Here is a 21,788-nt window from a genome sequence, read left to right as displayed (position 1 = left end):
AAGTACAACAGAAATGACAAGCCACCCTCTGATTAATGAAATAAGTTGGTATCGGTTAACTTTTACGAGTATGAGTACACGCACATTTTACATTATCGGCCCCGATACCAGTATCGGTATCGGTGCATCCCTACTGGTAACACTCAGTGAGTTTGGAGTTCATGTCACACAGTGGAAAATTGTTTTGTTTTTTTTGTTTTTTTACTTTTTATTTTGTACTTTTTCCAATTTTATAGTACATACAAACAAAAACACGAAAAAAAGAACACAAAAAAATAAAATAAATAAATAAATAAAGGACACCCAATCTGTGGAAGAAGGGAAAAGGGGAAAAAAAAACAAAAAAACAACAACAACAAGGAGAGGTCCCTGCCCTATGGGGCTGAATGAGTCTTATAAGCTATCCATTTTGTCCACTGTTTTCGGTGTTTGTCAGATTTCAGTCTCAAAGTGTAGGTCATTTTCTCCATTATATATATGTCCTCGATTACATCAGTCCATTCTTCCAATTTTAAAGGGTCACTTTTCAGCCAGTTTTTTGTTATTACCTTTTTGCTTGACAACAACATCATTTTAAACAAGTAATGGTCCTCCTTTCTTACATTTTCCCATATTCCAAAATACATTACTCGTGCCTCACACAGCACGTCATACCCCAGCACTTTCGTCATTGTTACCGCAATGCTTTCCCAGTAAGGTTTGATATTTTTACACTTCCAAAACACATGAGAATGATTGGCGTCCCAGTCTCCACATAATCTCCAGCATTGTTGGGGTGTTTTCAGCTGCTTGCTTTTGATATAAGGAGTAATAAAGAACCTAATCACATTTTTCCAGCCATATTCTCTCCATCGTCTAGAGCTAGTGGAATTATGCTGTGTGAGACATACGGATCGCCAGTCATCCTCTGACAACTCAAGATGTAATTCCGATTCCCACTTTTGTTTGATATATAATGTTTCATTCCTATTCAAATTTTGCAGGCCATTATATAATTTCGATAAAATTCTTGATGGAGGATTTTTATATGCACCTGTTATTATTTCTATTATATGGCTTCCTTCTCTCAAGAACTTCTTCCTAATTTCTGTATTGTAAAAATGTCTTAATTGAAAATACCTAAATAAATCTGATTTATCCAGTCCAAATTGTCTCTGTAGATTCTCGAAGGATTTGAATGTTGTCCCGTCTATTAATGTACACATTGCTGTAATTCCTTTATTGACCCATCTTAAAAATGTACTATCCCATTGTCCACTTTGGAATTTTCGAGAATATGCAGGCCAAATCAGCAATTTACAGTCTTCTATAATTCTATATTTCTTCACTATAATCCACCAGAGTTTAATAGTGAATTCAGTAATGAGATTTGTGTTCGTAGACTGGATAGTTTCTTCTCCCAATCTTGCTTGTGGATGACATGATAAGCAATAATTTATCTTCATATGCTTCCATTTTGAGGTGTAATCCGGTGAACACCAGTAAACAATATATCTCAGCTGGGCTGCATAGAAATATTCCTTGAAATTCGGGAGGGCAAGTCCTCCTTTTTCTTTTCTTAACTGGAGTATTTTAAATCTTATTCTTGGCTTTGTCCCTTTCCAAATAAATCTACTAACTAATTTATCCCATCTACCAAATTGTCCATCTGGTATATGGACTGGCAATGAAGTGAATAGATGCAGTAGTCGGGGAAGCACATTCATTTTTATTACCTCTATTCTTGAGCTAAGGTCCATGACAAGCGGAGCCCATTTAATCAAATCTTTTTGGATTGTATTACTAATCTTTACATAATTTGCCTCGTATAGTGTACTTATTTCACTAGTTAGATAGACACCTAAATATTTGATCTTATTTGAGTCCCATTTTAGTTTATATTCATTTTGAATTGATTCTTTGGGAAAACAATTCAGACAGAGTACTTGAGTCTTTACGATATTTAATTTATATCCTGAGTTTTTGCCAAAATATTTTAATGCTTTAATCAACCGAGGAAAGGTCGTGTCAGGATCCTGTAGGTATATAATTATATCATCTGCAAAGAGACCTATTCGTTGTTCAATTTTAGAAACTAAAACCCCTTTTAAGTCTGCACTTTGCCGTATATACTGAGCCAAAGGCTCGATATACAGAGCAAAAAGGAAAATTGTTTTTATATTTTGTTTTGGATCAGGCTGTTTATTGGTACATAGTGTTGATTTTATTTGCATGGTTTTATCCTCATATTTATATTGTGTATTTTAGTGTTGTTGCACAATATTCTTTTAATCCACTGTGGACTAAGCAGACAATTGTAGGCACCTGTGAGGCGGGGCGTTCCCCGAGCCGGCCTATCAGCCGCCAAACTGACCTGTTAAGGGGGATAGTGAGCGCAGAGACGGAGAGAGCGACGCACGAAAGGTGAGCAGGAGAAAAAATAAATGTTTGCAAGTCAGCATATGTGTCGAAGGACCTGCTGCCTGACTGTGGGGTGCCACGAGTCGTTCGGCGACGGATCGGCCAGCGGAACACGGCGATCCAGTCCCAGCGGCAGGAACAGCGACAGTGGGTGTCGATGCCCGCAATCCACAGCAGGGCAGGGGTGTCCCTCTGCCTGCATCTGGCGGTGCTACGAGGGAGGCCGTGTTCAAGTGTGGAGTGGGGCGGTGACGCGCTGTCAGGAGGAGACTGGAGCCCCGCCCCCTTGTTCTTCTGGCCGGCGTGGTTTCCATCCCGGAAGAGAAATTCCTCTCCTGTTTCAGATAAGGAACATTTGCCCGCGTGTGGCTGGACTGTGGGATTATGGCACTGTGGTGGTGGTGATGGTGGGGTGGATTTTAGCATATGGGAAACATTTGTGTAGCTTTTGTTTTGATAGTATTTAGTTATTTCTGCCGGCAGGGTTTTTAGCGTATTGGAAACTCTTTTTATTGTATAGGTGGATTTTAAACTGTATTTGTGATTCTGGTTGTGTCTGTGTTGCCATGGAAATAAAGGGTGTGTTTAAGGCCAACTTAGTCTCTGTGCCCTGAGCGCCGACCCGCTCACTCCCCTTCTTCTTGTATGTGAACGGACTTTGAGGTGAAGATTTATATCCACCAGTTTTAGCAGCTACATTCATATCATTGATCTCACACGTACAGTACATTGTTTAAAAATGTCAGAGGGCCCGGTGGCGCCAGTGTCCGGCAGCCTCACCTCTGTCAGTGCGCCCCAGGGTGGCTGTGGCTACAATGTAGCTGCCCAGGCACGTGCAGAGGGGGGGCTGGAGGGGCTTGAGCACCCGCCCCTTTCCTGATGGGTCCCCAAATTGCCCTTTTGTTGAGGCAACTTTTACAAAAAATTTTATTTATTTATTTTTTATGTGTGTGTGCGTGCGGAGTCCTGTCTGTGCCCCTCAACAATAATATTTAACTATTAATCACAGTTTTGCTAAATAAAAGGATCTGGCTTGCATCAGTCACATGATCACATTGAACCAATGATCGCTCTTGATGGCAGAACGCGCTGGTTACGAGCCGGGAACGAGCTCACAAAGAGCACGCGCATTTTTAGCGGTCCGGAGCTGTAGGAGAAACACAAGTTAACTCAGAGACACAGACTGATGCGACAAAACCAGTAAGTAGGTGTACAGCGTACACTGTAGTGTGTAGCACACAGGAGTATTAGCTTATTACGTACACGTTGGTAAGCTGTCTTGTTGCAACTGACGAACTGAAACAAACGAGCATGCTGTGTTTGCAACAGCGTGACAAACATTACCTGTCCTTTTATTAACTGCACAAGTAGTGCTGGTCATAGCTGCTGGCTACCTGTGTAAGGCTGTCATGGGTCTGTAGCTCTGTCACCGTTTTAGGGAACATATTTAGTTTTAAAGTATTTAGAACATATTTAGTTTTAGAGTAGGTTACAGAGCTTTTCCTGCCTTTCTGGTGGGATTATATTTCACTAAAAACGATCTAATGTGCATGTCCACATAATTATGCAGTATTATAATATTTTAAAAAACACACGCTGTGTTTTAAAGAACATACTTTAAGAAGCAGATTATATTAGATTTATATTTTAAATAAGACAAAATTTGGATTTTACAGCAGTAAAATTATTGTATCTCTACAGTTTAAAAATGTAATAAGCTTTGCCCCTGCACAGAGTGGATAGTGAATCATCATAAATACATTATTTCATATTTATTACTTCTCCCTCCTCATTGCTTTATTATTGTAGCTCTAGTAATAAATAATAATGTAAGGATTCTGGATCAGCACCATGATGCCCATAGTATATACAGTATTCTGAAGAAGGTCTAAAATGTCACTGTGTGTGCGTGCATGTGTGTGTTTTATTTAGATGGATTTTTTAAAAATTATTACTCATGATATAACATTGTCCAGACATGGCTGGTAAGGACATGAGGAGGAAACAGTAGAGCTGTGTGAGGCTACTAAAGGCAGTGCTATAACATTTTTCTGTCATCATTTTATTATAGATTAAGTGCAAGAGTTGTTAGGTGTGGATAATTAGATTATAGTTTATTGCAATAGCAAGTTGTGCCTTGTTCTCAGATAGACAGCAAGTGGAGAGTGATATATGAGATGATGGGATGGAAGGAAGAAGAGAAGCAAAGAGTGATTCACAGGCAGAGCCTAAATTATTTCTCACAGTTTTTGTGTCCTTATGGTTCCAAGCGCTGTCACCAATCTTTGCATTTTGTTATTATCTCATGACACTTGGTTAATCAGCTACCATCTCTCCTATGGACTTTTTACTGTCTACAGTCTCAGATCAGCACAGCCCTGCCCTCCAGCACTATCAGCAGCAACCCCTCAACAGCAACATTGTACCCATCAGGTAAAACATCGGCTACGTTTGCTTTGCCTTGTCGCCACCTCACAACAGTGATATAGTATGATGCAATCCCATATTAGATTCTTGATGAATGTGTGTTGTTGTTATTCAGCCTGGTTCAATGTGCCCCTTTTTAACTTTGAGCACCCGCCCCTTTAAACCTCTCTGCACGGCCCTGTAGCTGCCATCACCAGTGTGTGAATGTGTGGATGACTGGATGTGTGAAGCGCTTTGGGGTCCTTAGGGACGAGTAAAGTGCTATACAAATACAGGCATTGTTTAAAAAGGGAAATAATCTGTAATTCTGTAAAAATAAAACAAAACAAACAAATAATCTGACAGAAAAATATCGTACAGTAGTGGAACTTTAACAGTTTGTAATTTTGGTAATTAAAATATGGAGAAGTTTTTTATGGTACAGAAAATATAATATATTTGTAGCTTTAAATTTACATGAAATCTTTCAAATAAAAAGTATTTACATGTGTAAAGATGAATCATTTACCCTCAGTGTGGTTCAACACTAATACAGTTTATTAGTCTGTTTTTATAGTAAAGAATCTCATAGTTTTATTATATTTTGAATTTATTAAAATGTTACACTACACATAATGTCAACATGTTGTTTTTTTATTATTTTAAATGGGAAATGTGTTTGAATAAAAGCGTTTGTATATTTTATAGTCTGTTTAAAACCTTAATCGATCTACTTTTTTAAAAACATCTGAAGAGACAGATGAGAGACGCCATCCGCACCTACAACCACGAGCTGTGGGATCGGTCACTGCCCACAGCTCGTGACCGTAGGTGCGGGTAGGGACGTAGATCGACCTCCAAATCGAGAGCTTCGCTTTTACACTCAGCTCTCTTCACCACGACGGACCGGTGCAGCGTCCACATCGCTGCAGCAGCAGCAGTCCGTCTGTCGATCTCCCGTCACTCGTGAACAAGACCGAGATATTTAAACTCCTCCACTTGGACCAGGAACTCGTCCCCACCCGGAGTGGGCACTCCACCCTTTCCCAGCTGAGGGCATCCTTAAAATGTTTATGGTGCAAACTCAGCTTTTCGAATATCCAAGAAGAAAGCATGTGTGCTAAACCAACTACTGAGTGCAAGAAGAGCTAAAAACTCACCAACATCACCTCAGTCGTTAGCTTTGCTAGCAAGACGTGGCTGCTCAGAGCTTCAGTGTCTGCAGTACAGACAGTGTGATCTAATGGTACGAAGCTTGGGTTTGGTATATTCACCCTGCAGATGTGTGGTGCTGCTTCTCCACAGAATGTTTTGCTTGTTGTTGGTTATTTAAAGTCTCCACCTTCTCTGGATTTGGAGTTTCCTCCTCTTCCTCAGCCCTAGCTACATGTGCAAGTACTGTGACTGTAACTTTGCTGATGTCTGCAGCACGAACACATTATGGAGAAAGAGCGGGAACAAGGACGTGTGCAGGCCGTCAATGGTATAAAAGGTGCTTCAAGCATATATAAATAAATTCCACTAAAGATCCCAAACCTGCTGTGGGACGGACACAGATACGCTGTAAGGAGCCGTAAATGAAACGGCTGCTCGGCCTCCAGAGGAAGAAGGAGAGGACGGGAGTTTTTCTCTTTAATATGGATTTACTGAGATCATTTACATCAGTGGATACAGGAAACACAGCGACCGTACAGACACACCACAGGCTACAGTGTACCACTTAACAAGGAGACGAGCTCCTTAGATCCAATCACAGACGTCACGCCTCTGCTTTCAACGTTCGTCATCAGTGCATCAGTTAAAGTCAAACTTCTCCCACCATAAACCAGCAGCGGACGGAGGCGTCGGTCAGAGTCCCAGTTAGGATTCCCAGCAGAGAGAAACGGACGCAGCAAGAGGAGGAAGTGGAGCCAGTTTATCACCAGCTCCCAGTGACAGAGACACACACACACACACACACACACACGCACACACACACGCGCGCACACACACCTCTGCTGCTGTCTAACGTGGGAATGTACAGAGTTACATTAAAGTTTAGAGGAACACTAACACACTGCTCTGAGTTCATCATTTCCACTTTCTCATCTGAAGGACCGACAGCATCATCATCATCATCATCATCATCAGCTCCTCACAAAATCTAAATACAGTTTAATAAAATCAAATAAAGCACAAAAGTCTAAAAATAAATAAACACTGACCTGTTTGTTCTTCAGTCCCTTTAAACTTTTGAAATAAACGTGTCGCTAAGAAGGTGATGAGAAAGTGTCTATCAGTGTGTGTCTATATGTATATGTGTGTGTGTGTGTGTCTGTGTCTGTCTGTGTGTGTGTGTGTGTGTGTGTGTGTGTGTGTGTGTTGGAGCATTTCAGTCAGAGTGTGTGTGGGTTTCTGTTATTGTGACAGTTTAAACTACGTTTGTCTCTAATAAAAAATCTCCCCGGTGTTCCCAAAGTAACTGTGGTAGAAGCCCCGCCCACCAGGGGCTTAAAGGGGGCGGGTCGTTTTGAACTGAATCAAAGCTGTTCAGACTGAGCAGACGCTGATCCAGGATCAGACTGAAGCCCTCTGAGGAAACGGCCGCCTGTCGTCCACACAAATACGATCCCACAGGTGTGATTGCTGTGACGAGCTGACGAGCTAACGAGGGCCACGCTGAACACGTGCAGCAGGTCAGCTTCATGAGCTACAGTGAAACCTTTTATGCCCGTTATGCCGCACGGCAGGACGAGGAAGACTGTGTGGAAACAAGTTTTCAGACTCTTCAGTGAAGAGAAGAAGAGACAATAACTCGTGTGTGTTTGTTCTGATCGCTTTAAACTCGTGTGTCTGACTTCCTGTCACTGTGCAATTGTGCGTTTCAGTACAAATGTCAGTAACCTAACAACATTTAAATTGAAGCAGCCCGTCTGTTCTGTGAACCAAAAAAGTTAAACCGTGTTTTCACCTCCGTCTCAAACGCCGCCGACGTTTCTCCCTTTAACCTGAAAACGTCACCTCGCCGTCCTGTGAATAAATATTAATAAAAGCCAGCGGAGTCCCTTCGATCCGGTCCGTGTCACTCCAAGTCCGGGTCCTTGCCGACATCACCGCCGCTGGATGAGCGGCTGCTGAGGTCGGCCACGCCCGACTCCAGGTCGCTGCAGGTGGAGAGGTCATCGGGGTCGTGACTCTTGAGCTGGGCATGTGGCCCTAAGGGCAGGGAGAGTGCGGGCTCCTTGGTGTGAGTCTTCTGATTGGCTGGTGCAGAGGAAAGTGTGTGACTGCTGTCCTGTGCGAGGCTGGCGATTGGCTCTCTGTATAAGGTGGGCGGGTCCGGCCCGCTGTGCCTGTGCAGCAGGCAGCTAGTCCTCCTCCGGGGAACCTCGATCTTCTCCCAGGTGATCGGCTTCCCCGTCAGCTCTGCGATCCTCTGCACAGACGACAAGAAGCTTACAATCAGCTGAGAGGACTCGTAACTGGAAAAACTTTATTAACACTCAGAGTTACAGGTTAGAACGAGGCTGCAGCCCAGCTGCAGTTCCCCTCACGTCCACTAGAGGCTCCAGCAGTGACCCATAGACTCCTTTGTTAAAACTTTACAGAAGAAACAAACGTGTTTTTAGCATGACTGTAGTTGCTAGCTTACTGATTCACCTCAGCTAACCCTGAACTTGACCTCTGCGGCGTGTTTGTGCTGTTGCAGCTTTTTAATGACATCATCTGACCAATAACGTGTCGGCTGTGAGGTTACTGGACTAACAGGCTGTCCAGTTAGATGTTACTGAGCGCTAACATCAGGTATGTGTGACACAGTCTGTGGTAGCCAAATACAGCAACCTTTACGCAACAGGGCGGCTAATGCTAACATGCTAATGTCCAATTCTGAGATATAGAGCCAGTTTCCTTCTTTTATATACAGTCTTTGCTACCAACATAAGACATTTAAAAAATTTAATCTAGAAACTTCTGCAGATTTTTTAAAATTGGTTTAATAACTGCTGAATTATTTTTAATTTTTGGGGTAAAAAGTTTTACAAAGTAGACGGTCGCAGTTTAAGCAGCGAAGCTGAAGTTAACGATCTGTGCTGGTGTCATAACAGGCGTGTCGTGTGTTGTATGCCTTGTCTGGAGCCCGGGTGGTGGTGGTGGGCGGTTCCTCCTGGCGGTACCTCCTGGTGATTGGTCAGCTCCTCTTCCAGCTGCTGGGACTCCTCCCTCACGGCAGACAGGAAGTCGGCAGGTGACTGGCGGGGAGGCGTCGATTTCTCAGCGTGGTTATAGAGACCCTTCCACATCCTGGAGGAGAATAAATGTGAAATATAAAAGCAGAGAAACTCTCCGCCTGTTTCAGAGACAAAACCAGCAACTCAGTGCAGCTTCCTTTAACCCTGTAAAGCCGGTTGGAGCAGCACGCTCTGTTTTGCGTAACTATTTTTAAATCCCGGTAGCTCTGCAACCACGTAAGGTAGCGCAATAATTTTTTTTGCATATGAAACCGGAGGAGTTGTACTTACATCTTATGCCATCAGCTTGTCCTCGGTCATAGTTTCCTTCCACATATAGCTTTGCAAAAACTGCATAAAAAGCACTTGCAGCAACAAAAACATAATATTCCAGAAACACGCTTTGCTGATCCGATCAGCTGTTCGTAACACTTCCTACGTTAGAATAGACGTCAGCGCGAACTATCGCGTGTCCACCATTACCTGGTCGAAACAGGAAGTGATGTCATTTTCGTGGAAAATGTAGTTTTACCGGTGTTTTTTTAAAGTCATGTTTGACTTTATGACTTTCTGTGTGGTTTCTGGGATGCTTAGGACTCATATTGCACTGCTGGAAATAGTTTATTTTGATGCATATGCTGCTTTTTTGCAAATTTGCATTATAATATTTATTTTCGTTTTTCCTGCAGTGTATAAAAATTGGTGTATTTCAAAAATAAAACTATGAAGACACTCAAAATAAATTTCCTGTGGTGGGAAACTATTTTGTGCAACTTTTTTGTATTTACAGTTTTGAGGGATAAGCCTCTTAAATTTCTCTAACTAGAAATATATGTTAAAAAAACAAAAATGATTTTCAATTGTTTTGTAGTTTATTGCACTTTTTTGCAATTTATCTAGTTATTATTCACTTAATGCACAATATTTGGACTATAACGGTTATATTGATGTATAGTAACTTGAAATGCTCCCACAAGTAAGAAAGAATATTAACACATTATTGGAGCAAAGCAGAAGTAACACACAAGAAACATGGAGGATATTAAATAGTATAATCAAAAAGGGTTCAAAAAATAAGAATTATCCAGACTATTTTAAAAAAGATAAAGATATTGTGCTTGATAAAACTAAAGACATTGCAAATGAATTTAATGATTTCTTTGTAAATGTTGGCTTTAATTTAGCAAAAGAAATTCCAGAGTCAAGAAATAAAAACGGAGAGATGTCAGTTTACCAATTACAGGCCAATATCACTGCTCCCACAGTTCTCAAAAAATTTAGAAAAAAGTTATTTGTTAATAGACTTGATAAATATATTGAGAAGCATAATCTCCTAAGTGATAACCAATATGGCTTTAGAGTGAAAAGGTCCACGTCGATGGCAGTGATGGAACTTGTAGAAGGGATATCTAATGCTACAGATAATAAGGAATATACTGTTGGTGTTTTTATAGACTTAAAAAAGGCGTTTGATACAAACGATCTATATTAATGAATAAACTAGAGAGATATGGCATAAGAGGGATGGCAGACAAGTGAATAAAAAGTTACCTGGATGACAGAAATCAATACGTTGAAATCTAAGCAGTTGAAGGTAACTTGTGGTGTTCCTCAGGGCTCTGTGCTGGGCCCTAAATTATTCATATTATATATAAATGGTATATTTAATGTTCCCAAACTGTTAAAATGTGTGTTGTTTGCTGATGACACCACTCTGTGTTGCTCAGGTAAAAACCCAGAACAGCTTCTGACTGCAGCGGAAAAGGAGTTAAATATATTAAAAAACTGGTTTGATGTAAATAAGTTATCGTTAAATATAAACAAAATGTGTTATTTTTGGCACTTGACAAATGAAAAATGTATCTAAAATCAGGGTTAATGGAATTGAAATTGAAAGAGTGAAGAGAATAAATTTCTTGGAGTGATAATTGATGATTGTTGGAAGTCTCATAAACCAAGTGAAAACAAAAATGTCAAAAAACATTGATTTTCTCTACAAAACAAAGCAGGACCTGAACAAGAAATTTGATCATGCTGTCTTGCTTTGTGGTAATCTTTATTCTGTATTCACTGAGATATTTGAATGCTAATCAATAAAAAAAACAAAAAAACAAGTGTCCCTACAGCATGTAAGAATATAAAGATAATTCTAAAAAATAAAAAGTAAAAATAAAAATATTTTTATTAAAAAAAATTAAAATTAAAAAAAAAAATTAAATTAATTTAATTAAATTTAAAAAAATTAAAAATTAAATAAAAATAAAATAAAGATAATTTATAATTCTGGCAGACTTGGTTCTATGGTTGGTCTTAAAGCGTTAACCTGCTGCTGCTTAAATAAATACATTTAACAGGAATCATCATCATGTTTCCAGCTATCAGGATCCACAGACACACTGTTGGGAATCGCAGCCGGCTGGACTGAACCAGGACTACACTTCCTGTTTTGTGAGGGGGAACGCGGTTATGTTGGCGTCTTTGCTGCAGTGACTCACTTGAAGCAGTAGGGGGAGGTGTTGGGTCTCAGCACGCCCTGACTCTGGCTCTGCTCGGCCTTGTACAGAGGGTTGGTGTACTCGCCTCGGTCCTTCCACAGCTGAGGCCACACCGAGTGAGTGCGCTCATGAAGCCTGCAGACACACATCGCACAGCCTTTACCTCCGTGACACAGATACGAATAAAACTGGATTATAAGCGGCGTGCTCGCCGTCGCCTGCAGACATGAGCTGTTGTAGCGATGAAAACATTGTGGTCTGTGACGAGGAGTGGCAGGTGATGAACGGCGGACTGTTCCTCATTAAAAACATTTCAGGTTTCTGCACTTCCTGTTTCTTACTTCCTTAAATAAAAGCGAGCGGCGGGCAGATGTCCCCACAGACAGGACTGTGAGGTCATCAGTCCACGAACACATTCTGTCTCATCTCATTTACATAAAAGCTACGACTGATTTTCTTCCTTTAACACAGGAGAGGGAGCTCCTCGAGTGTCCTGCAGCTCTCAGATGTGTCTTCATCCAACACGGCTGATTTAAAGGTCGTGAAGTTCTCCAGAGGCCCAGGAATGAACCAATCATGTGACCCAGGGTGAGATCTGCAGGACGCCGGCGCTCGAGGCCTGGAGTTCCCACAGCATCAGTCGCTGGTTTCTACTTTTTCCTCTTTGGATCCGTCACATAAACTGATTTCTTAAATCTATTCAGACCCTGAAAAGTAAGAGCCTGTGAACCCAGGACGCTCGTCCTCACCTCATGTCCCGACGCTCCTTCTGGCTGTTTCCCAGGAAGGTCCCATACTGACACGAGTACACGTGAGTGTGGATGGCGATGAGGAAGCGCTCGTTGAACTCAAAGGCACACGGGAACTGCTCTGACAGCTGCCACACGCACTCCAGGAACTGGTCGATGACGGGGGACACCTCTTTGGGATCTCTGTCCAGGTGAGCGTACCTGCGCGGCACATAAATATGAACGAGTAATTAAACTGTTGATGCTCTTGCTGAATGTCACCTGTACAGGTAAGCTTGACATCACTAACAGAAACTAATGAACCGTCATCACGTCTGATGTCTCACGTTTGTGGTCGCGTCTCTACACTCATGAGATTGAAACAGAACTGAGGTTCTTCTGTTTTCCTTTGAAGTGAAAGTCGTTTTGATTGTTTGGATCAACCCTCGTCTTCAGCTTCTCTTTCAGTTTCAACCTCAGAGCTCATTACAGAACTGGCACCGCCGCCCTCTTCTTCTTCCTCATGGTTTTCCCCACGCCGTAAGTGTGTGAAACATCTTTATCGTGGACTAAATGTGGACAGAAAGATGCAAGAGAAGCGTCCGAATGAGAGCAGACTCAAAGTTACTGACCTGTGTGAGAACTTGTGGCCAAACGACACCCAGTCTCTCTCTATCAGCACCTAGAAGAAGAAGAGGAGGAGGTATGGATGTGAGACGTCAGAGGAAGAACAGGCGATCGTCAGCGCGGCCGTCTGCGTTACCATGAGGCCTCTGATGGTCCTGTAGTTCGGGTCCAGCAGGATGCTGGCCACAGAGCAGGCCTGGGCGGTCCTGTCCCAGCCGTCTGAGCAGTGGACCAGCACGCTGACGCCTTCGTCCGCCACCGCCTGGAGAGAGCGCAGAGAGTCTGACTTTAGTGCCTGATGGAGCTGCGACTGCTGAAGCTGACAAAGTCCTGATTAATGACCACGTTTTTAAAAAACAGAACACGGCGGGTTACCGTGAGGCGAGCAAATCCAATCAGAGCAGAGGCTGAGGTGTGCACAGCTCTACCTGTGGATGCATTTACATGTAGCGTAGTAAAGCCCACCTGCCCGTCAGCCACGCTGGGTGACCTCCACCACACGCACAGCGCGTCCACTTTGACCATCCCCACCGCGAGGCCCCGACCTCGTATCATCAACAACATTCATGTTTTTATTTCTCACGTCTGATAAATAAAGTCGTGACATCATCCATCGGTTTGATGACGAAGCATCAACTGAACCTGACTGAGACCCCCCCCCCCCCGAGCGACCGCTAGTTAATGAAGCATTAGCTCTGCTGAGCGCGTGCAAGTGCGTGCACACACCCGGGCTACGAAGACGCCGGCATCCAGTACAGCTTTGATGTGTTTGAGCCAACCAGAGTTCTCCAGCCCCCACAGGAAGTCTGTCATGGACGGAGATCGCATTTCCCCCACTGAGAGAGAGAGAGGGGGGGGGAGAGAGGGAGAGGGGGGGAGAGAGAGAGGGAGAGAGAGGGGGGGGAGAGAGAGAGAGAGGGGGAGGGAGAGAGAGGGGGGAGAGAGACAGGGGGGGGGAGAGAGAGACAGGGGGGGGAGAGAGACAGGGGGGGGGAGAGAGACAGGGGGGGAGAGAGAGAGAGAGGGAGGGGGAGAGAGAGAGAGAGAGAGGTAGGGGGGAGAGAGAGAGAGAGAGAGGGAGAGAGAGAGAGAGGGGGGGAGAGAGACAGGGGGAGAGAGCAAGAGAGGGGGGGAGAGAGAGAGAGAGAGAGAGGGAGAGAGACGGGGGAGAGAGAGAGAGGGAGAGAGAGGGGGGGGAGAGAGCAAGAGAGAGAGAGAGAGGCAGAGAGAGAGAGAGAGAGAGAGAGAGGCAGAGAGAGAGAGAGAGAGAGAGACGGGGGAGAGAGAGGGGGGGGGAGAGAGCAAGAGAGAGAGAGAGAGGCAGAGAGAGGGGGGGGGAGAGAGCAAGAGAGAGAGAGAGAGGCAGAGAGAGAGAGAGAGAGAGAGAGAGGCAGAGAGAGAGAGAGAGAGAGAGAGAGACGGGGGAGAGAGAGAGAATGTGCAGTCAGAGGAAGTCTGTATTTACTGATCGTTTGGAAAGCTAAACATTTCTTCCTCATTACTCTGTTTGCTGTTTCTTTACCACACACACGCGCACACACACACGCACATGCACACACACACGCACGCACGCACGCACGCACGCACATGCACACACACACACACACACGCGCGCACATGCACACACACACACACACGCGCGCACATGCACACACACGCGCACACACACACACACACACACGGTTACCGTCGACGATCTTCTGCTGGCTGCTCCTCATCACGTGAATGTTTTCGATGCCGATGAACTGCAGCTTGATGTTGGTGTAGTGGTCCTCGTTCTCGTAGCCTTTACCTGCCGCTCGATTCGCCATCGCGTTCAGCTGCACGCACACACACTCCGTTAGTCACAACACCTCTTCATCTGTGTGTGTGTGTGTGTGTGTTACCTTGGGCCTGGTATCCACCACGTAGATGTAGTCACTTCCAGGGTTGGACTTCATCAGCGCCTGCAGCATCATCTCGTCCTCCTGACAGCGCCCGCTGAAGCCCGACAGCGGCTGACTGCAGCGGCACACGGCGGCCTGCAGCGCGTAGAACACACTCAGAATCCCACCTTCCTGTGTGTGTGTGTGTGTGTCTGTGTGTGTGTGTGTGGCTATTTACACATCTTTGTGAGGACCAAAAAAAATTGCTACCATACTTATGGGGACAAAGAGCCGTCCTCACGAGCTTGGAGGCATTTTTGGGGCTCAAAACGTGGTTTTAGTGTCAGGCTGACAGTCGGGTTATGGTTAGGGTAAGTAGCTGTGTGTGTGGACGGGTGTTAACATCTTTGTGGGGACCAAAAATTGCAAGTTTACTATACTTAAGGGGCGATCGTGGCTCAAGAGTTGGGAGTTCGCCTTGTTATCGGAAGGTTGCCGGTTCGAGCCCCGGGCTCCGACAGTCTCAGTCGTTGTGTCTACTGGTGGAGGTCAGAGGTCAGTGTCCGGCAGCCTCACCTCTGTCAGTGCGCCCCAGGGTGGCTGTGGCTACAATGTAGCTTCATCACCAGTGTGTGAATGGGTGGATGACTGGTTGTGTAAAGTGCTTTGGGGTCCTTAGAGACTGAGTAAAGTGTTATACATATACAGGCCATTTACCATTACTTGTGGGGACAAACAGCCCTCGTGGGGACCACGAGTTTGAAGCCTTTTTGAGACTCAGAACGTGGTTTTGGTGTCAGAGTGACAGTTAGTTTATGGTTAGGCAGGAGATTGTGGTTTAGTTATACTTGTTTTAAGCTTAGGTGCACAGTGCAAGCGGCCGACTGGACCCTTGTTCTCCCTTCCCTCCCTCCCCCCCACTTATGTGCTCTTCCTTTGTTTGCATCATGCATCCACAGTCTTACATATGCCTATACACATGGAGGGGATACAGAGCTTTTAATCCCTGTTTGTTTTTTAGATGTGGTTTTAGTGTCAGGGTGTCAGTTACTTTATGGTTTAAGGTAAGCGGCTAGTGAAAGCATAATGTCAATGAGATGTCCCCACGAGGATATAAATACAAACGTGTGTGTGTCTGACCAGTGTGTCCTGGTGGAAGTACGACAAAGCAGGAAATCGTCCTCGACTTCTGAACCTCGAGCTGCCCACGATGATGGCGGGCGTGGCCGACTTTGGAACAAACAGCTCTGAAGGGTATGTATCACACACCTACAGGACACACACACACACACACACACACACACACACACACACACACAGTGTTTAAGCTCACATGGTGCATTTTAAACATCATGTTACGATGATTCGGCACAAACGCCGCAGACTGAGACAAACAGCTGCTTTGCTAAAATCGTCCCTCTGAGAATATTTCTGCTCCTTCCTGATGAAATATTCAGAGACCGTCAACACCACGGGTGACCTGGAAGCCTGACTGGACCCTGAGCTGGATGGTGGTGCTGTGACGTAGCTGATGATGAGCTGTGAGGCTGGAGGGAGGCTCGTTTGAGCTAATCTACCAAACCTTATAAAGCTACTGACTGACTTAAAGAGACAAATATTCACAGGTTTAGACGCAGCAGAGACGAAGCTCTGCAAACTGCACAAACACATGAAACGAGGAGAAAACAGAGGAGACCGATGGGGACGGCGTCTGGAGGCGCCGAGCTCTCAGAGCCGTCGGCGTATAAGCAGCAGCTTCGTGTCAAAGTGCAGAAATGTACTCGTTATCTCTCGAACAACATTGTGTCACATGATCACGACTGACCCTGTATTCGCTGTTTGCTGCCGTGGCAACCCACAGGTTGTTAGGGACGCCCATCCTCTTGTAGTCGGCCGCGAGGTCGATGAAGTTCCACGACTCCTCCCTCTCCTCTTTGTTCACGTTGGGGTTAAAGGACAGACAGTAGAGCTCGCTGTACTTCTCTGAGGGGAGACGAGGATGTAAAAATCTGTTTTACATGTACACACACACACACGCACACACACACACACACACACGGACACACGGACACACACACACACACACACACACACACACACACACCTGGCCGTGACAGTCTGGCCAATGAGGCGTGGACGTCCAAGCAGTCTCTCTCCTGTGGGATGAATATCTGGAAGATCCGGAAGTCCTTACAGCGAAGGATCAGCTGACCTCCTGAGGGGGTGGGCGGCCTCTCCACACTGCTCACCATGCTGTGCAATACCTGTAACACACACGCACAGTTACTTCCTGTACACCTGCATCGCCAAGCACAGAACACTGTAAAGCACACCCATCATGGAGATGAGCCGCCCGCCGTGGCCTTGTGAGCGTAGCCTCTCAGATTTCCTAACAGGAAGTGCCCGGCCCACAGGAAGTACAGCTGTGCTGGGTTCTTCTCCTCATTTGCTGGAGTTACAAACCTCATGAAACTTTGCTGCAGCTCTGCCTCTGATAGGCCGGTTCGCCTCTGTGGTAGTTAGAGGAGAAGCTGCGTTCACTGTCGGCCGTTTGTGTTCGTATTCATAGTTTCTTTGGGTTTTTTGGACTATTTGGAGGGAAGACTTATGGGAATTCAACCAACATGAGATAAAAGACACACGTGTGGAGACCAACACTGAACTGACATGAACTGGTTTGGGTCAGAGCCAATCAGACGCAGCAGTTTTAATCAGAACAAAATCAGCTGCTGTGCTGTGAAGGAGAGCTAACCTACACCTCGCTCCGTCTTTGTTTCTGCTAATCCAGCCTGAGCCTGCTGAGTGAAATGTGACACGCCTGCATCTCTTCATCATCCACTCAGGTCCACGGGGACGAGGCCGACTCCTAAGAGGGGGGAGGGTGGCATCTTTTCTTCCCGTGTCTGGAAAACCACCCAGCCCCCGGAATTCTGTGAAAACACTGCACACCACTGATGTCAGTGATGTCCCAGATGAAGCTACGCCGCTCCTCATCACGATGAATGTGCAGCTAACAGCAGAGGAGGCGAGGAGCTGCATAAACACAGATTATTATTTCTTTTCCTGCTTCTGCTCAGACAGGATTCACCAAACTGGCAGGAAATCTCTGCCTGCATGAGAAATCCTGCTTTTCAAACAGAAATCTGAATCTGAGTGAGAACTCAGCACAGCTTCTGCAAGCTGCTGCTTTAATCTGAGCATAAAAACCTTTCATTCTCGTCTCGCTTCCACTCTGAGGATCCATATTTAACCTCCTTCTTTCAGGGCTTTGTAATTAATATGATGCCTTCACTGTCAAATAAATGTTTCTCTGTGGATCACATTTCTGTCAACACACACCTTCATATTTCCGTGTGCATCTCTGCAGCCCGACACGCAGCTGGAGAAATCCAGGCTCTACAGATGGAGTCCAAATTTATTCTCAGACTCCACATTTCTCGTGTACTGGCTGCTGCCTGCAGCCTCTGAAACCTGCCTGCAGCCTCTGCTGGAGCTCCACAGTTAACATCTCCACCTTTACAACAGAACGAATCACGTTTACAGGCTGCTGCACAAACCTGTGAGTTCTTTGTGCTGCTGGAGCCTTTTTAATGCAATTATCTGAACAACCAGCCAAGAAGTCTGAGTGAAACTCAGGGTTTTATTGGGACGTCACTGAGCACTGATAGCAGCTGTGTGGTACGATTTTCTAACCCGGCCAGCTAACGCTCTTTTATCCAAATATGGCGTCTTCCATCGGTAACGCGGCGTCCTGCAGCTCTCACTGCGTCCAGGCTTTGCCTCATACTAATCTTTTGTTTTTTTTCTGTCCCATTTGGTTCTTTAGCCGTCAGAATTGTTGTCTGAAGACCAACAAGGAGACCCGATGGATTTACTTTGCCAAATGCATCATCACGGCATTGCTGTATTGGTCCATTTGATCGACCTTTGTTGTTATTATTTATTTTATTTTATTTTCAGTCTTTACAGACGAGACAGACATGAGTGAGGGATAGGAAAGGGAGAAAGAAAGATGAAGGAAAAGAAAAACAGGAAGAGGGACAGTGAGAAAGGAAACTTAAAAAGAGAAAGAAGAGAAAAAACAATCTCCTGGATCACCTGTTGAGAGAAAATAAGCAAAAACAAACAGAGCAACATACTAAACACAACACCATCGCATTAATCTAGCTGAGTGTAAACAGCAGTAAATACTAAATATTGAATGTTGTTGTGTAGCAAGCAGGACAGACAGCGCACAATGTGCTTGGAAGTGGCAGCCAATAAAGGTGTAGTTTATGTCTATGAACAGTGAGCAGTGCCTCATACTAATCTGAGAGCTCGACGGGTAACAATGTGGTCGTGAGTGAAGGTGGGTACAATTATTATTATGTTGCAGGTTACCCATGTCTCCTTGCGCGTCTCCGGGTTGTTCTCCACAAAGATGGCGTGCGTGGCAGAGAGGTACAGAGTCCCGACGCTGGCCTTTCTCTGGCCTGACGACCGGTCCAGCAGACGGACGTTTTCCACCTGAACAAAGTCAGAGACGCACACGTCAACCACATCCACTGATCAAAGCATCCTGTGTGTCTGCACGACACTCTGTGTAATGTTTTCCTCCAGATCACCTGAGAGGTGAGCATGCGCGAGGTTACTCAAGCTTTAAATACATTATTATGCACAAAAAGGCCAAAAACTGGGAAAATGCACAGACTGTCTCCTTTAACTACACGCTGAAGCCCGTTTAAGCCGGATTTCTCCGCGTGATCTCCACAGTGGGTCTAAAACTGTGACATCCGGTGAAGAGCAGGTAAATCTGGTTGTGTACGCAGAGAAAAGCTTTTATTAATAAGTATTATATAAATATTTCCGTAGTGTCAGGCAGACTGTGTGAGGACCGCTAACTCTCTCTAACCCTCCATAAACAGATGATGATGATGATGATGCGTTTTAAAGGAGAAAGGAGTCATATGAGGAGGAAGATGGAGGTCAGCAGCGCAGTGCTGACTCATGCATGTGCAGATGTGCTCGTGCTGATTATTAAGAATAATAATTAAGATGAAATTAACGGGCTGCGTGGGAGCACCGTTACAGCCACACGCGGCAGGTGTTTACGGCTAACGTTGGGGCTGTTTCCATTATCGGACACGCACTGTTAGCCTCTCACGTTCTGCTGGTCGCGCGCGCCGCCTCCGCTGCTCATCATCATCATTTATTTATTTTATTTTATTTATTTAAATATGATCTCACCTTCGGTGTCCGTATGTGCTCCATCACTGCCGGCTGACACAGCGGAGGTGGAGGAGGTGATGGAGACAGTGGCCCGACGTTTTCCTTTATCCTCGCCAGCGGTTAAATTCCCTGCTTCACGCCGACAGATGAGCCGTGTTCCCCGCTGCGGCTGCTCCAGAGCTGCCCCGGAGCGACTCCCATGACCTCCGTCCCTTCGTGTCCCGGTTCGGTTAGCCTAAACGACACAAAACCGAGTCCGTGTCACCGAAGACCGCCAGCACCCGAGCTCCCACCGCTTCTCCCGGCCGCTAACAGAGCCCCTTATAGCTGCTCCCGACACCACTATCGCGTCAGCATTCATAACATCCGGCGATGCCTTTCAAAATAAAATGTAGACTAATACACGTTCCTTAACGTTAGCAGCAGCGGCAGTCCATCTTTAGTGAAAGGTGCTGTTTAAAAACTTTTATTCGTATAACTTTTACAACTTCTTAAAATATTATTTTTGAATTTATTGATTTATGGTGAAATCAAAAGGAAACCTGCGGTTTATTTTGAAAGGTAAAAAGTGGGATTTTTTTCTTATTTTGGTGAAATTGATTTACATATCTTGCCAGGCTCGTGCGCGCCAAACCGCAAGGGCGCGTGCGCAAACCTTAGCTTGTATTTGTTTGTTTGTTTGTTTGTTTCTGATGTAATAATCGTGTTTTTGTTTCCTTTATATAAATGTTTAGTATTTACTGCTGTGTGTCATATATTCAGACACTCCTGTCCTCTTTTGTCTCTTTGTATCACGCTACATTTCTTATTTTGTAATTTTAATAACGTGTTTCTAAACACGAGTGGGTTTATATTGGGTGCGGGGGGGGGGGGGATGCGTTAATTCCTCAAACTGACGCTGTTTTATTAAAGTGAGTTTGATTTAATGTTGTTTAAATATTGTGTCGTGTGTGTACATGTTTCGACATCTTTGTGAGGACAGAAAGTTAGCACGCTACTACACCAGCGTGACCAAACGTCACTTATGGGGACAAAGTGCCCGACATTGGAGACATTTTTGAGGCTGAAAGGGTGGTTTTAGAGTCAGGGTTACAGTTAATAATAATAATAATAATAATAATAATATTAACTGTAACTCTGGGTTACAGTTGGGTTGGGTTAGGATTAGGATTCATTTTTGATGGTTAGGGTAAATGTGTGTGTGTGTGTGTGTGTGTGTGTGTGTGTGTGTGTGGCAGTCAGGTTTCAGTGTGACAAACAGTGTAATGGTGGTTATGATTTCATGTTATGAGCTCTAGAACAGAAGAAGAGCTCTTTACTGTGATCGTACAACATTATGTCTGCTCTCTCTCTCTCTCTCTCTCTCTCTCTCTCTCTCTGAGGGTATTACAGAGGTTGTGATTTCACGTCTTGAACCTCTGGCCTGGAAAAGGTCTTTAAGGTCATTCAAGAAGCAGCTGAACTCGAGCGGTTTCAGATGTTTGAGCTGTCATTCAGAGCTGATCATTCATGAGTTCTTCAGGACGAGGAGCCATCAGTGGCTTTGTTTCCTGAGACCTGGATGACATCAGTGAAAGTTTTGTGTGTTTGTGCTGAAATATCATCTCAGAGCCTCTCCTCCGTCTGGCTGATGAAGGCCACTCACATTATAATAAATAATAACAAAGCTAACAGTAACTAAGCTCAGAGAGGAACCCCTCTACAAACTGACTGAAACAAAATCAGAAATGTAAATATGAAGTCTTCCTCCTGCCCTCCAGTGACTTCCAGTGACTGTTGCACACATGAATGACTTCCTGTCCCTGTGTGGATGCACAGAGGACACACACTGTTTGGACATCATGTGTAGAA

The 21,788-nt window shown here is 44.7% G+C and overlaps 1 protein-coding gene across 1 annotated transcript; it reads right to left on the bottom strand.

Moving 5' to 3' along the window:
- Nucleotides 1–5,246: 5,246 nt before the first annotated feature.
- Nucleotides 5,247–20,282, bottom strand: mtmr7b (myotubularin related protein 7b). Its single transcript, XM_085162035.1, has 14 exons — nucleotides 19,956–20,282; nucleotides 19,110–19,235; nucleotides 16,834–16,993; nucleotides 16,555–16,712; nucleotides 15,870–15,998; nucleotides 14,751–14,885; nucleotides 14,552–14,684; nucleotides 13,591–13,700; nucleotides 13,001–13,126; nucleotides 12,870–12,919; nucleotides 12,259–12,459; nucleotides 11,510–11,644; nucleotides 8,961–9,087; nucleotides 5,247–8,221 (listed from the first exon to the last, which is right to left on the bottom strand). Exons 1-14 carry the CDS (start codon nucleotides 19,977–19,979, stop codon nucleotides 7,868–7,870), a joined length of 1,968 nt encoding a protein of 655 aa, XP_085018161.1. The 5' UTR covers nucleotides 19,980–20,282; the 3' UTR covers nucleotides 5,247–7,867.
- Between the last annotated feature and the right edge of the window lie 1,506 nt (nucleotides 20,283–21,788).

The sequence above is a fragment of the Neolamprologus multifasciatus genome, chromosome 6, assembly GCF_963576455.1.
Source record: "Neolamprologus multifasciatus chromosome 6, fNeoMul1.2, whole genome shotgun sequence".
Lineage (NCBI taxonomy): Eukaryota > Metazoa > Chordata > Actinopteri > Cichliformes > Cichlidae > Neolamprologus > Neolamprologus multifasciatus.
Note: the sequence above shows the minus strand (reverse complement) of the source record. Positions and strands in the feature narration are given on the sequence as shown.

What these genes read in the sequence shown, in the direction of transcription:
- mtmr7b (XM_085162035.1), bottom strand. Translation starts at nt 19,979, where the DNA reads ATGGAGCACATACGGACACCGAAG. An exon ending in GGCCAGACTGTCACGGCCAG is followed by an intron (nt 16,713 to 16,833) that starts GTGTGTGTGTGT and finishes GTCTCCCCTCAG; the next exon opens with AGAAGTACAGCGAGCTCTAC. An exon ending in ACTTCCACCAGGACACACTG is followed by an intron (nt 14,886 to 15,869) that starts GTCAGACACACA and finishes TACGCGCTGCAG; the next exon opens with GCCGCCGTGTGCCGCTGCAG.